Genomic DNA, 13,162 nt, shown 5'->3' on the forward strand with positions numbered 1-13,162 from the left:
AACACCATAATATTGAAAACAAAAATAAAGTATGACCAAATATATTTAAAACATTGAGGGTCATGTGTACTAATACTGTAGTTCACACAATGCTCAACAGCAAGCAAGTTGCTGAGCTATGTTGCATGAATAGGAGAGAGCTGAACAGCGCCATATTTACCAAGATATGGGACTGTGAGCTCCATATATGTGTTGGCACACTTGTGGTTGTCTAGTGCTAAAAGTGTCACCCTTGCGCCATGGTGCATGGGTCCCTGCATTACAGACAGGATTGTTTTGTGCAGGATAACTTCCTGCACAAACACAATCCCTAGAGGCTTATTTCTCCTTCTATGTGTTTTGTAGAAAGCAACACACATGGAAAGAGGAAGCAACAAGGAGAAAAGCAGATATTCTGCTGGGTAGGCGTACCATTTTGGCATTGTTGGACTTGGCCCTCTCTGCAGGGTTACCCACAAGCTTTTTGTTTTCACCACTCCTATTTTTGCTGAATTCATTTTTGTTGGCCTTAGACTTTGTGCACTTTAACACTGCTAACCAGTGCTAAAGTGCTTGTGTTCTCTCTTTAAACATGGTAACATTAACTTACACCTGATTGGCATATTTTATTTCTTATAAGTCCCTTGTAAAGTGATATATCATATACCCAGGCCCTGTAAATTAAATGCTACTAGTGGGCTTGCAGCACTTATTGTGCCACCCGCTTAAGTAACCCTTTAAAATATGTCCCAGGTCTGCTATCACAGCCTGAATGCAGTTCTAAACTGGCAAGTTGACTTGACAATATAACCTCCTTGCCAAGCATTAAACTCCCCATTCATGGCATATAAGTCACCCCTAAGGTAGGTCCTAGGTGGCCGATAGGGCAGGATGTATTGTAATTAAAATGATGGACATATACTTTTAAGTTTTACATGCCTGGTAGCGAAAACTCTTAAATTTGTCGTACACTACTGTGTGGCCAACTTCTCCAACAGGATAACACTGAATTGCCTTATTACAGTTAATAAGTACTAACTTTTATTTGGGAAGCAGTAAGCATTTCATGTTTGGTGAGTGAGAAATTGTAATTGTCTTTAATGGTAAAGTCAGATTTTAAGGTGCAAAATTTAAAAATGCCACTTTTAGAAGGTTGGCATTTTCCTGTCCTATTTGGTGCCTGCAGCTCGTTTGTTGGTCAAATGACTGGGTTTGGTTTGCAGTTGGACTTTCTTTATTCTTTTTCCACAGACAGCCACACAATGAAAGAATTATGTGTGCCTGGATGGGCCATTAACTGGCAGGATGGGTGTGGTGCAGAGCTGTGCACAGCCCCACTTACAACTGAATAGGCTGTGCTCTGCCTTCACACAAAGGGCAGTGCAGGGGAATCAGGAAACTTCAAGTACTTCAAAGGACATTTTCTAGAAACTTCTCCTACTTCAAAGAAGGCATGAGGTATTAAACCCTGATCTGTGACTGGGGGTGAGTGTTTGAAAAGTTTCAACACTCCGTCCATCATTTTATTTTGTTTTGTGATGTTGCTTTGTGCTCCCTTAGTGGCAGGGGTATGCCCAGACGTGGGTCCCTTGCTCACTGTGCCACTGGATTCAAGCTAGTCTGGCTGATGAAGGGGATACCCTGAAACCGGTCCCAGGATGCTTGTTTCCTGTCCAGGGAGGAACTGGCCTAGCAGTTCGGGCTGGACTGTTCCTATGGGGAACATGGTCAAGACTGATTTGCATATTGCTGGGTCCAAACTGGGGTGACGTGGCGAGCAAAATAACGATGGATTAAACCCAGATCTGTGATTGGGGGTGAGTGTTTGAAAAGTTTCAACACTCCGTCCATCATTTTATTTTGTTTTGTGATGTTGCTTTGTGCGCCCTAAGTGGCAGGGGTATGCCCAGACGTGGGACCCTTGCTCGCTGTGCCACTGGATTCAAGCTAGCCTGGCAGATGAAGGGTGATACCCTGAAACCGGTCCAAGGATGCTTGTTTCCTGTCAAGGGAGGAACTGGCCTAGCAGTTCGGGCTGGACTGTTCCTATGGGGAACATGGTCAAGACTGATTTGCATATTGCTGGGTCCAAACTGGGGTGACGTGGCGAGCAAAATAACGATGGATTAAACCCAGATCTGTGATTGGGGGTGAGTGTTTGAAAAGTTTCAACACTCTGTCCATCATTTTATTTTGTTTTGTGATGTTGTATAAAAATAGGACCTTCAGACCCACTCTACAGATCACTTTCTGGACCTGCTGAAGGACTCAGAAGACTGCTGGCTGCTGTCGCCTGCTTTGTACTCCTCAAGACTGTTTTGGGGCACCTAAAAAGCCTACTCAGCTGCCTGGAGCCTGCTCTGAAACCTCAGAGCCCTGGACTGATGCTTGAGCCTTTGTTTCATCTCTTGAATCCAGGGCTATCAGAGTGACTACAAGAGCTAGTTGGCTGTCCTCCTGATGAGAGCCCTTGGGACGGAAAAGGCTCCAGCCATCTTGAACCCGCAACTGGATCCAGTCTGAGTGAGTCCTAACCCCCAAGCGGTGCACCTCCAGTCCTGGACCCTTGGTGGTAGCGCAAAAGGTGCCCAGGTAGCCAAAAAAACAGAACACGGGAAAAGCTTTGGCTAAAAACTGCTCTGAGAACTGAGAGAAGACCAAGACCAACCTGCTTGTCTATCCACCCAAGGTGCATCTCCGGTTTGCCTAATTTCGCGGCAGCTCTGGTGGCGTTCTTCTCCAAAGTGGCAAATCCTGATCAGCAGTCCTTTGCCAAAGGCCTATCCCGCCTCTTGGACCTCCATTTTGCTACAGCCTCCAACTTTATCCCACTGGAGATTTTCAACTTCCAAAAAAAGAGACTAAGGTCCGAGGGGAATACTCTGTCACAAACATGACAGATATCCCGGCCGCTGTGTTATGATCCCATTTTATCCTATGGGGATTGTAATGTGGTGCACGAGTTAACCATCACATTTGTTTGGAGTATTCCATCCACCAAGTTTCAAATCAATCCCTAAGTCCAAACATGGAAATTCTTAATGCTGCTTTATCCAGCAGCTCCCCAGCGATGACACGGCCTCCTTGGACATACCTGCAGCCTGGCCCTGCTGAATTTTAGCTCCTCAGAACACTTTTCTTAGAAACTTTTTTAAGTCCGAAGGTAACTGCTGACTAGGCCCAATCCACTTCTTGTATCCGATTCACTCTCCTTCATGGTTGGTCATATTTTCCAACTTTGACCCTGTCTCCCGCAACTAAATGATCTTTTAGTTGCTAGTTTTTACCTTAAAAATTAAAATTTCATAACACATGTTCTGATTGGAATTTTGTTGTTATTATGTCAAATAATTTATTAAAACGTACTCTGTGTTCACTCTATTGCTGTTTATGTGCTGCATAAATACTTTATACATTGCCTCTAACTTAAGCCTGACTGCATTGTGGCAAGTTACCAGAAGGTTAAGCACATGTTAATTAAGTGATTTTTGTGGTTTACCATGACAGAGATTGTGGCTGTTGCTTGAGCACTATTAACACCCCACTCAACCAATAACCCAATTACTCACAGGTACATCCCAGGTTTACAAGTCTTTGTAAATTTGGTTTTGCACCAAAATACATGGGTGGATGTACAAGAACGCCCATGCTCCACCCATGTAACACCTACCCAGTGCAAAGTAACTCTGCCTTGTGTACTTTGTATTTACTTAATCACACAACGTCACACAAATTGACTTTGCAAAAACAACAATATTGACTACAAAAATATTATTTAAATGGATAAAAAATAATTTAAAACTAATAATTACTTTTAAAAACACCAGAATTACAAATAAGACATTTTACAAAATTTCAATAACCAAATAAACACAAAAAATATTTAAAAAATATTTAAAACCATACTTACTAAATAAACAATGTAACCACTTATAAATGGAAGATAAGTAACTAAACACTACAAAATGATATACAACTAAGAAACTAGCATATATACACAAAACATTGACTAAAAGGTGTAATGTTAAATTATATACACTTAAAATAAATAACCTAAGAACATACAATTAAGTGTTGCAGTTAATCATAAATCTTAACTAATGTCTACCAAATAAGGGACAAACTGCCAACAAAATTAAAACTGAACATAAAGAAAAACATAAAACAAAATAACTAATAGAACTCTTAAACCAATTAAACAAACACTAACTAAGCGTAACCCAAGCTGCAAAAACACTACGTCTAAGATAAACCGACACTCTGCCATAGTCTACATTGAAATTCCTGGAGCTAACCTACTCAAAATGCACCATCTACAATGAAAATAAAGTAAAAAAAAGCCAATTAAATAAAAATTAAACCAAACTATTTGCCTAATGCTTAACTTAAAATAACCAATGAAATAAATGTTTTTCTTTATATCTCCAAATGTTGGGTACCATTACAAGATTGCAAACAACAATGCCGCCCTGGTCACCAAAAACACCAACTTGCAAAAAGACAAAGTCGACAAACAGACTGAAAACTTCTGAAATCTTTAATAACTCAAAAACAATAGACATTAAAAACAACCTAACAATCAACACAACTAACAGGAATGTAACTATTGATTTAAATGTAAAACTAAAAGGCACTTTCTCTGTTAAAAAGACAAAAACCACCACCTGACCCACATCACGATTAAACACAGCAAAGAAAAAAAAAACAAGTTAATGGAATAGTAGACATGTAAGCATAAAATGTAAACAGTGAAAATGCCATTAAAATAGTTAACTGTAAAATACTTGGTATGGGAGGGCTACAACTAGAAATGATGTCATAACTAATGTTATGGAGTTCAATTACTTCTCAAATGTAACCGAGCTAGAAGTAAGACATGTTTTACAGGCCCTAAGAGAAGCAAGCCCTAACTCCCCGGACCCCCCACAGCTTATACTCCACAAGGTTATTAACAGGAAATTAATTATATACCACAGAAAATGACTTCTTCAGATGAACTCAAACCCAAATTTTGATGGAGAATGTCATTTTAAATTCTCCATCATTCACGCAGGTATGCACCGTACAAGATAAAGATCATAACAGTAACATACCCCTAATTTATGCTATGCCTACCAATAAGCAAAGTGCTACCTACTAGGAGCTTCTAAGCCTAATTAAAGTAAAGATTAACATTTACTACACACAAAAAATCATAATAGACTTCCAGCAGGCAATGATCCAAACAATCTTAAAAATCAACCTACTCACAGCTGTCAAGGCAGCTATTATAATTTCAGTCAAAGCATTTGGAGACACCACCAAAAATATGCACTAAGGGCCTGATTACAACCTTGGCGGAGGGGATTGCTCCATCGCAAACGTGACGGATATCCCATCCGCCCGCCGTATTACAAGTCCCATTATATCGTATGGAGCTTGTAATACAGCGGACGGGATATCCGTCACATTTGTGATGGATTAATCCCCTCTGACAAGGTCATAATCAGGCCCTAAGTCTATAATATGCAACAAACAGCCTATTTGCTCATGAAATTACAAAATGCATACCCCGGGCATATGTAGCAGTCACAGACGTAGCTATCCACTACAACCTCATTACAGAAGCCCCCTGCTACCAAATCCATGAGCAAAAACTATGTCCCCTAATGGACTATTTTGAAGTCCCCACATTTGGAGGACTGCACAATTCTGGCCATAGGTACCAACTCAAGTTTCAAATCCTATAGTGGAATGTCTATGACACTACCATAGCCCAAGAAGCCAAAACAAACAATAAGAATGAAACAATGGCACAACGGCTTCCAAACTACAATAGGCAAAAGACATCTTACACTATACCAATTTCTAGCTATCCTAAAAAAACACAAAGCTACCAAGAACTAAATGTAGTGCAATTTTAAACCTAATTAAACATAAAATATCCAAACGCACCAAAAAAATGTACGAAATGCTACAAAGCAAGCATGGCAAGAACACATCTATAAATCGCCTAACAATTCAAATTAAATTCACATCCAACATTAACCTACAGAAAACAATAAATGTATTTATAATTAGAATATTTGTATTTTTCAGTGTAAATACATTTATAATTTAACAATATCCAACTCTGATAAATAAAAGTAATATACAATAAAATAAATAAATACATTCACACAACAAACTCAGTAATACACATTTTCTGAAATGCAAAAGCAGCAAACATAATTTATACAATATACAACATTTAAAAAGCAACAGTATTATTCAAAACAATACCGTTAGCAAACATTTCCCAAACCAAAATAAAAAATGTAAATCAACTTACGACTTTGTAGCTGATGTTCGTGATACTTCTCCAATTCACCTAAAACAAATCCACGAAATAGAGAAAAGTAACCCAAAAAATGCAAACAAAATAATTAAAACGTGAATACATAACATTATTCCACAATCATAGGGAATCATAAAAAATCAAAGCATTAAAGCAAATGCTACTCCTAGAAACACAATTAATAAAGGGAAATTAAAATTTAAACTTGGTTAAAAAATGCATCCAAAAATAAGGGACTGCTTCGACTGACAAAAAAATCTATACAAATCACAACATGCTCACCCTTAAATAACATATACCCAAAAACATAGCAAACAACACAAAAACACATTTACAAACCACAGTCACATCCTAAAAATTAATAAGTAACTACACTATACAGACTACACTACGGCCTACATCTCTTAACTATGTGACCACAAAACACAACCTAACATACATATACACTACCACAACAAAACAATACAGTATTCTACACTAACTACTTCTACCCACATCCTCCCTACCTACATAACCCCAAATAATAGCATAAAAGTATGCTTACTTTATCCGTAGAGCATCAACAGGGAACTGCATCACACAGGAATGTAAATTGCCCAACAATTATGTTAATAGACTAACAAAATATAGTTAGCAGTAAACAAACATGCCCGCTACGTGGCAATAAAAAGAAGACTATGGCCCTAATTAAGACAATGGCGGTAAATGCCGCTTACCGCCGCAGCGACGGCCGCCAAAAGACCATCGCCGTGGCTAACAGCCGTCCGCCAAATTATGACCACAGCCGGATTCCTGCCACAAGAAGGGTGGAAATCCGGCTGTGGCTATACTTGCGGATGGTGTTAAGGTGGAGCTGCTACCACCAGCAGCGCCACGCCAGTAGACCGCCACCAGCCGTATTATGAAAATTAATACGGCCTAGCGGTGTTCTGCTGGCAGGTGCTGCTGGCGGTAGCAGCGTCCCGTCCCGGTCTCTGCCAGAAGACCCCCAGGATGCAGGTGAGTTGGGTTTCCGACAAGGGAGGGGGGTGGGGAGTGTTGTGCGGGTGTATGTGGGTGTGTGCATGGATGTGTGAGTGTGTGTGTGAATGCAAATGTGTGTGTAGTGTTGTTTGCGTGGGTGTATGCGTGTGTGAGAATGCGTGTGAGAATGCGTGTATGAATAGATATGTGAATGCATGTCTGCGTGTCAGTGTGAATGTGTGTACGGATGTGTGCGAGAATGAATGGATGCATGCGTGTTATACCTGTGTGAGTGAGTGTGTTTATGCGTTGTGCATGTCTGCGAGTGTGCGTGGATGGGGGTAGGGGAGCGGAAGGGGGCGTGGACTGAGGTAGGGGGAGGGGGCATCTGGGGAGCGTTTGGGAGGGTGGGTGGGCCTCCTCACAGTTACAGGGAAGGAGTTCCCTGTCACTGGTAGGGCCTACCACCATGGTTTTTGGTAACGAAAGAAATAAGATAAGGTGGAAGGGCTCATACCGGGTATTACATTTTATGCATAGAGGTCAAGGGGCAATCCTTATCCTGTCAATGCCAGGAGCACATGGAATATAATACAAGTAAAGTCTAGGGGATGGGTGTAACTCGTGTAATTCAATGTAGCAAAATCAGGAAGAATTAACTAAGAATTCCATGAAATTACACTTGAATTACTTGAGAAGAGTAATTCTGCATAGAGGACTATTTCTTAGTGCTAAAATGCCCCTAAACATCCAAAAAAGAAATAGCACTAAATGCAACAGAACAGAAATATCAAGCACGAGCGGTTGCTGGTGCTCGCTAAATGTGCTCTTGGGGTAGAATTTTTCCCCAACTTACTATTGACAATTAGAGCTATTGTCTTAGCACAAACTGAACCCTCACTTCCGAAAAGGACATGAGGATGCATTTTACTCTAAGAAATAGTGCTAAAACAACACAAAAAGTGGGTGTGAGCAGCTTCTCACACTCGCTACATGCCCTTTTGTAGGATTTTTTCGCAACTTTCTACCGGAGTTAAGTGTTCTTTTCTTAGCGCAAAATTTACCCTTGCATCCAAAATGGATGTGAGGATGCATTTTGCACTAAGAAACAGTGCTAAATGCAGCAGAGCATAAATAGAGAGTGCGAACATCCATTTGTACTTGCTAAATGTGCTCATGTGGTAAGAATTTTCTCCTCCAAATATTCTTAGGTGTACAAAGAGGAGTAAATGAGTAACTATCGATAATTATGCATCAAAGATTAACACCGAATTTCCACAATTGCTCCAATTACTCCGGTGTAATTGAAATTCATCCCAGGTCAAGTCTACGTTTATTGTTTGAGGAAATACAATTGATTACAATATAAAAATGATAAAAACTAAACTTATTTACAAAATCAAATTGGGATTTCATTAGACTCTATTTAAAAATCTAAACAAGTGTTATTCACAATTAGTTTCAAGTGCAAATATTTAAAAACCTGCCTGAAATGGGCTCGTATTCTTACTTTTTAATCATTTAATGGTATTTTTTTATCTTCACATCTCTTTTTTCTTAATTTCGTTTTGTTAGATGTCCATCAAAGAGAAAAACAAGCCGTCAGCAAGAGTGTGCAAAGTGCATGATATGAGACAATTCAATGGTTAGCATGGATCACAACATAGACTGCGCTACCCTACAGAATTCATATCCCCGAATCCCAGAGGACAGAGAACAGCACAGCAATCAAACAGGTCACAGCCACAAACCATCAAGGCAGCTTAGAGAATGTGTATGTGGGTTAGTAGGAGTCTGTCAGCTGACCTAGTGCCAATCTTGACCCCTCCCATGAACCGTCTGTTCGCTAAGTTAATGGTGGGCCCTATTGAGTAACCTCATAAGTGAATAAATAGGCTTGCAATGCCCCCTAGATGTAATGTGGTTGAAGTGCCTGTGGGATTGTGGAGTAGTAGCTTTCTAAATGCTTATTGCAATATATCATGTGTTTGAGCCATAACCTGACAGTGGGGGTGCGCTCCCTGCCCCATACACATGTGTAAGGAAATGCCTCCTTGGCATGGTTGCCCCCTGACTTTTTGCCTTTGCTGATGCTATGTTTACAATTGAAAGTGTGCTGAGGCCTGCTAACCAGGCCCCAGCACCAGTGTTCTTTCCCTAACCTGTACTTTTGTATCCACAATTGGCAGACCCTGGCATCCAGATAAGTCCCTTGTAACTGGTACTTCTAGTACCAAGGGCCCTGATGCCAAGGAAGGTCTCTAAGGGCTGCAGCATGTCTTATGCCACCCCGGAGACCTCTCACTCAGCACAGACACACTGCTTGCCAGCTTGTGTGTGCTAGTGAGGACAAAACGAGTAAGTCGACATGGCACTCCCCTCAGGGTGCCATGCCAGCCTCTCACTGCCTATGCAGTATAGGTAAGACACCCCTCTAGCAGGCCTTACAGCCCTAAGGCAGGGTGCACTATACCATAGGTGAGGGTACCAGTGCATGAGCAGGGTACCCCTACAGTGTCTAAATAAAACCTTAGACATTGTAAGTGCAGGGTAGCCATAAGAGTATATGGTCTGGGAGTCTGTCAAACACGAACTCCACAGCACCATAATGGCTACACTGAAAACTGGGAAGTTTGGTATCAAACTTCTCAGCACAATAAATGCACACTGATGCCAGTGTACATTTTATTGTAAAATACACCACAGAGGGCACCTTAGAGGTGCCCCCTGAAACTTAACCGACTATCTGTGTAGGCTGACTAGTTTTAGCAGCCTGCCACAAACCGAGACATGTTGCTGGCCCCATGGGGAGAGTGCCTTTGTCACTCTGAGGCCAGTAACAAAGCCTGCACTGGGTGGAGATGCTAACACCTCTCCCCGGCAGGAATTGTCACACCTGGCGGTGAGCCTCAAAGGCTCACCTCCTTTGTGCCAACCCAGCAGGACACTCTAGCTAGTGGAGTTGCCCGCCCCCTCCGGCCAGGCCCCACTTTTGGCGGCAAGGCCGGAGAAAATAATGAGAATAACAAGGAGGAGTCACTGGCCAGTCAGGACAGCCCCTAAGGTGTCCTGAGCTGAGGTGACTCTAACTTTTAGAAATCCTCCATCTTGCAGATGGAGGATTCCCCCAATAGGGTTAGGATTGTGACCCCCTCCCCTTGGGAGGAGGCACAAAGAGGGTGTACCCCCCCTCAGGGCTAGTAGCCATTGGCTACTAACCCCCCAGACCTAAACACGCCCTTAAATTTAGTATTTAAGGGCTACCCTGAACCCTAGAAAATTAGATTCCTGCAACTACAAGAAGAAGGACTGCCCAGCTGAAAACCCCTGCAGCGGAAGACCAGAAGACGACAACTGCCTTGGCTCCAGAAACTCACCGGCCTGTCTCCTGCCTTCCAAAGATCCTGCTCCAGCGACGCCTTCCAAAGGGACCAGCGACCTCGACATCCTCTGAGGACTGCCCCTGCTTCGAAAAGACAAGAAACTCCCGAGGACAGCGGACCTGCTCCAAGAAAAGCTGCAACTTTGTTTCCAGCAGCTTTAAAGAACCCTGCAAGCTCCCCGCAAGAAGCGTGAGACTTGCAACACTGCACCCGGCGACCCCGACTCGGCTGGTGGCGATCCAACACCTCAGGAGGGACCCCAGGACTACTCTGATACTGTGAGTACCAAAACCTGTCCCCCCTGAGCCCCCACAGCGCCGCCTGCAGAGGGAATCCCGAGGCTTCCCCTGACCGCGACCCTTTGAACCTAAAGTCCCGACGCCTGGGAGAGACCCTGCACCCGCAGCCCCCAGGACCCGAAGGACCGGACTTTCACTGGAGGAGTGACCCCCAGGAGTCCCTCTCCCTCGCCCAAGTGGAGGTTTCCCCGAGGAATCCCCCCCTTGCCTGCCTGCAGCGCTGAAGAGATCCCGAGATCTCTCATAGACTAACATTGCAAACCCGACGCCTGTTCCCACACTGCACCCGGCCGCCCCCGCGCTGCTGAGGGTGAAATTTCTGTGTGGACTTGTGTCCCCCCCGGTGCCCTACAAAACCCCCCTGGTCTGCCCTCCGAAGACGCGGGTACTTACCTGCAAGCAGACCGGAACCGGGGCACCCCCTTCTCTCCATTCTAGCCTATGCGTTTTGGGCGCCACTTTGAACTCTGCACCTGACCGGCCCTGAGCTGCTGGTGTGGTGACTTTGGGGTTGCTCTGAACCCCCAACGGTGGGCTACCTTGGACCAAGAACTAAGCCCTGTAAGTGTCTTACTTACCTGGTTAACCTAACAAATACTTACCTCCCCTAGGAACTGTGAAAATTGCACTAAGTGTCCACTTTTAAAACAGCTATTTGTGAATAACTTGAAAAGTATACATGCAATTTTGATGATTTGAAGTTCCTAAAGTACTTACCTGCAATACCTTTCGAATGAGATATTACATGTAGAATTTGAACCTGTGGTTCTTAAAATAAACTAAGAAAAGATATTTTTCTATATAAAAACCTATTGGCTGGATTTGTCTCTGAGTGTGTGTACCTCATTTATTGTCTATGTGTATGTACAACAAATGCTTAACACTACTCCTTGGATAAGCCTACTGCTCGACCACACTACCACAAAATAGAGCATTAGTATTATCTATTTTTACCACTATTTTACCTCTAAGGGGAACCCTTGGACTCTGTGCATGCTATTCCTTACTTTGAAATAGCACATACAGAGCCAACTTCCTACATTGGTGGATCAGCGGTGGGGTACAAGACTTTGCATTTGCTGGACTACTCAGCCAATACCTGATCACACGACAAATTCCAAAATTGTCATTAGAAATTGATTTTTGCAATTTGAAAAGTTTTCTAAATTCTTAAAAGACCTGCTAGGGCCTTGTGTTAGATCCTGTTTAGCATTTCTTTTAGAGTTTAAAAGTTTGTAAAAGTTTGAATTAGATTCTAGAACCAGTTGTAGATTCTTAAAAAGTATTCCAACTTTTAGAAGCAAAATGTCTAGCACAGATGTGACTGTGGTGGAACTCGACACCACACCTTACCTCCATCTTAAGATGAGGGAGCTAAGGTCACTCTGTAAAATAAAGAAAATAACAATGGGCCCCAAACCTACCAAAATACAGCTCCAGGAGCTTTTGGCAGAGTTTGAAAAGGCCAACCCCTCTGAGGGTGGCAACTCAGAGGAAGAGGATAGTGACTTGGAGGACAATTCCCCCCTACCAGTCCTATCTAGGGAGAACAGGGTCCCTCAAACCCTGACTCCAAAAATAATAGTCAGAGATGCTGGTTCCCTCACAGGAGAGACCAACACCTCTGAAATCACTGAGGATAGCCCCAGTGAAGAGGACATCCAGTTAGCCAGGATGGCCAAAAGATTGGCTTTGGAAAGACAGATCCTAGCCATAGAGAGGGAAAGACAAGAGATGGGCCTAGGACCCATCAATGGTGGCAGCAACATAAATAGGGTCAGAGATTCTCCTGACATGTTGAAAATCCCTAAAGGGATTGTAACTAAATATGAAGATGGTGATGACATCACCAAATGGTTCACAGCTTTTGAGAGGGCTTGTGTAACCAGAAAAGTGAACAGATCTCACTGGGGTGCTCTCCTTTGGGAAATGTTCACAGGAAAGTGTAGGGATAGACTCCTCACACTCTCTGGACAAGATGCAGAATCTTATGACCTCATGAAGGGTACCCTGATTGAGGGCTTTGGATTCTCCACTGAGGAGTACAGGATTAGGTTCAGGGGGGCTCAAAAATCCTCGAGCCAGACCTGGGTTGACTTTGTTGACTACTCAGTGAAAACACTAGATGGTTGGATTCAAGGCAGTGGTGTAAGTAATTATGATGGGCTGTACAATTTATTTGTGAAAGAACACCTGTTAAGTAATTGTTTCAATGATAAACT

At 42.7% G+C, this 13,162-nt stretch overlaps 1 protein-coding gene across 6 annotated transcripts in view; it reads right to left on the reverse strand.

Annotated features, from left to right (window-relative positions):
- The window catches only part of INPP5D (inositol polyphosphate-5-phosphatase D), a 662,897-nt gene that overhangs the window by 414,166 nt on the left and 235,569 nt on the right, over positions 1–13,162 (reverse strand). For 4 of the 6 annotated variants that reach the window (XM_069213774.1, XM_069213773.1, XM_069213771.1 and 1 more), the window contains exon 4: positions 6,290–6,328. The exons of the other annotated variants lie outside the window; for them this stretch is intronic. In XM_069213774.1, coding sequence (XP_069069875.1) covers positions 6,290–6,328 — 39 coding nt within the window. The remainder of the gene's footprint in view (positions 1–6,289; positions 6,329–13,162) is intronic. 6 annotated transcript variants of the gene reach the window in all.

This window comes from Pleurodeles waltl, chromosome 11 (assembly GCF_031143425.1).
Source record: "Pleurodeles waltl isolate 20211129_DDA chromosome 11, aPleWal1.hap1.20221129, whole genome shotgun sequence".
Classification (NCBI taxonomy): Eukaryota; Metazoa; Chordata; class Amphibia; order Caudata; family Salamandridae; genus Pleurodeles; species Pleurodeles waltl.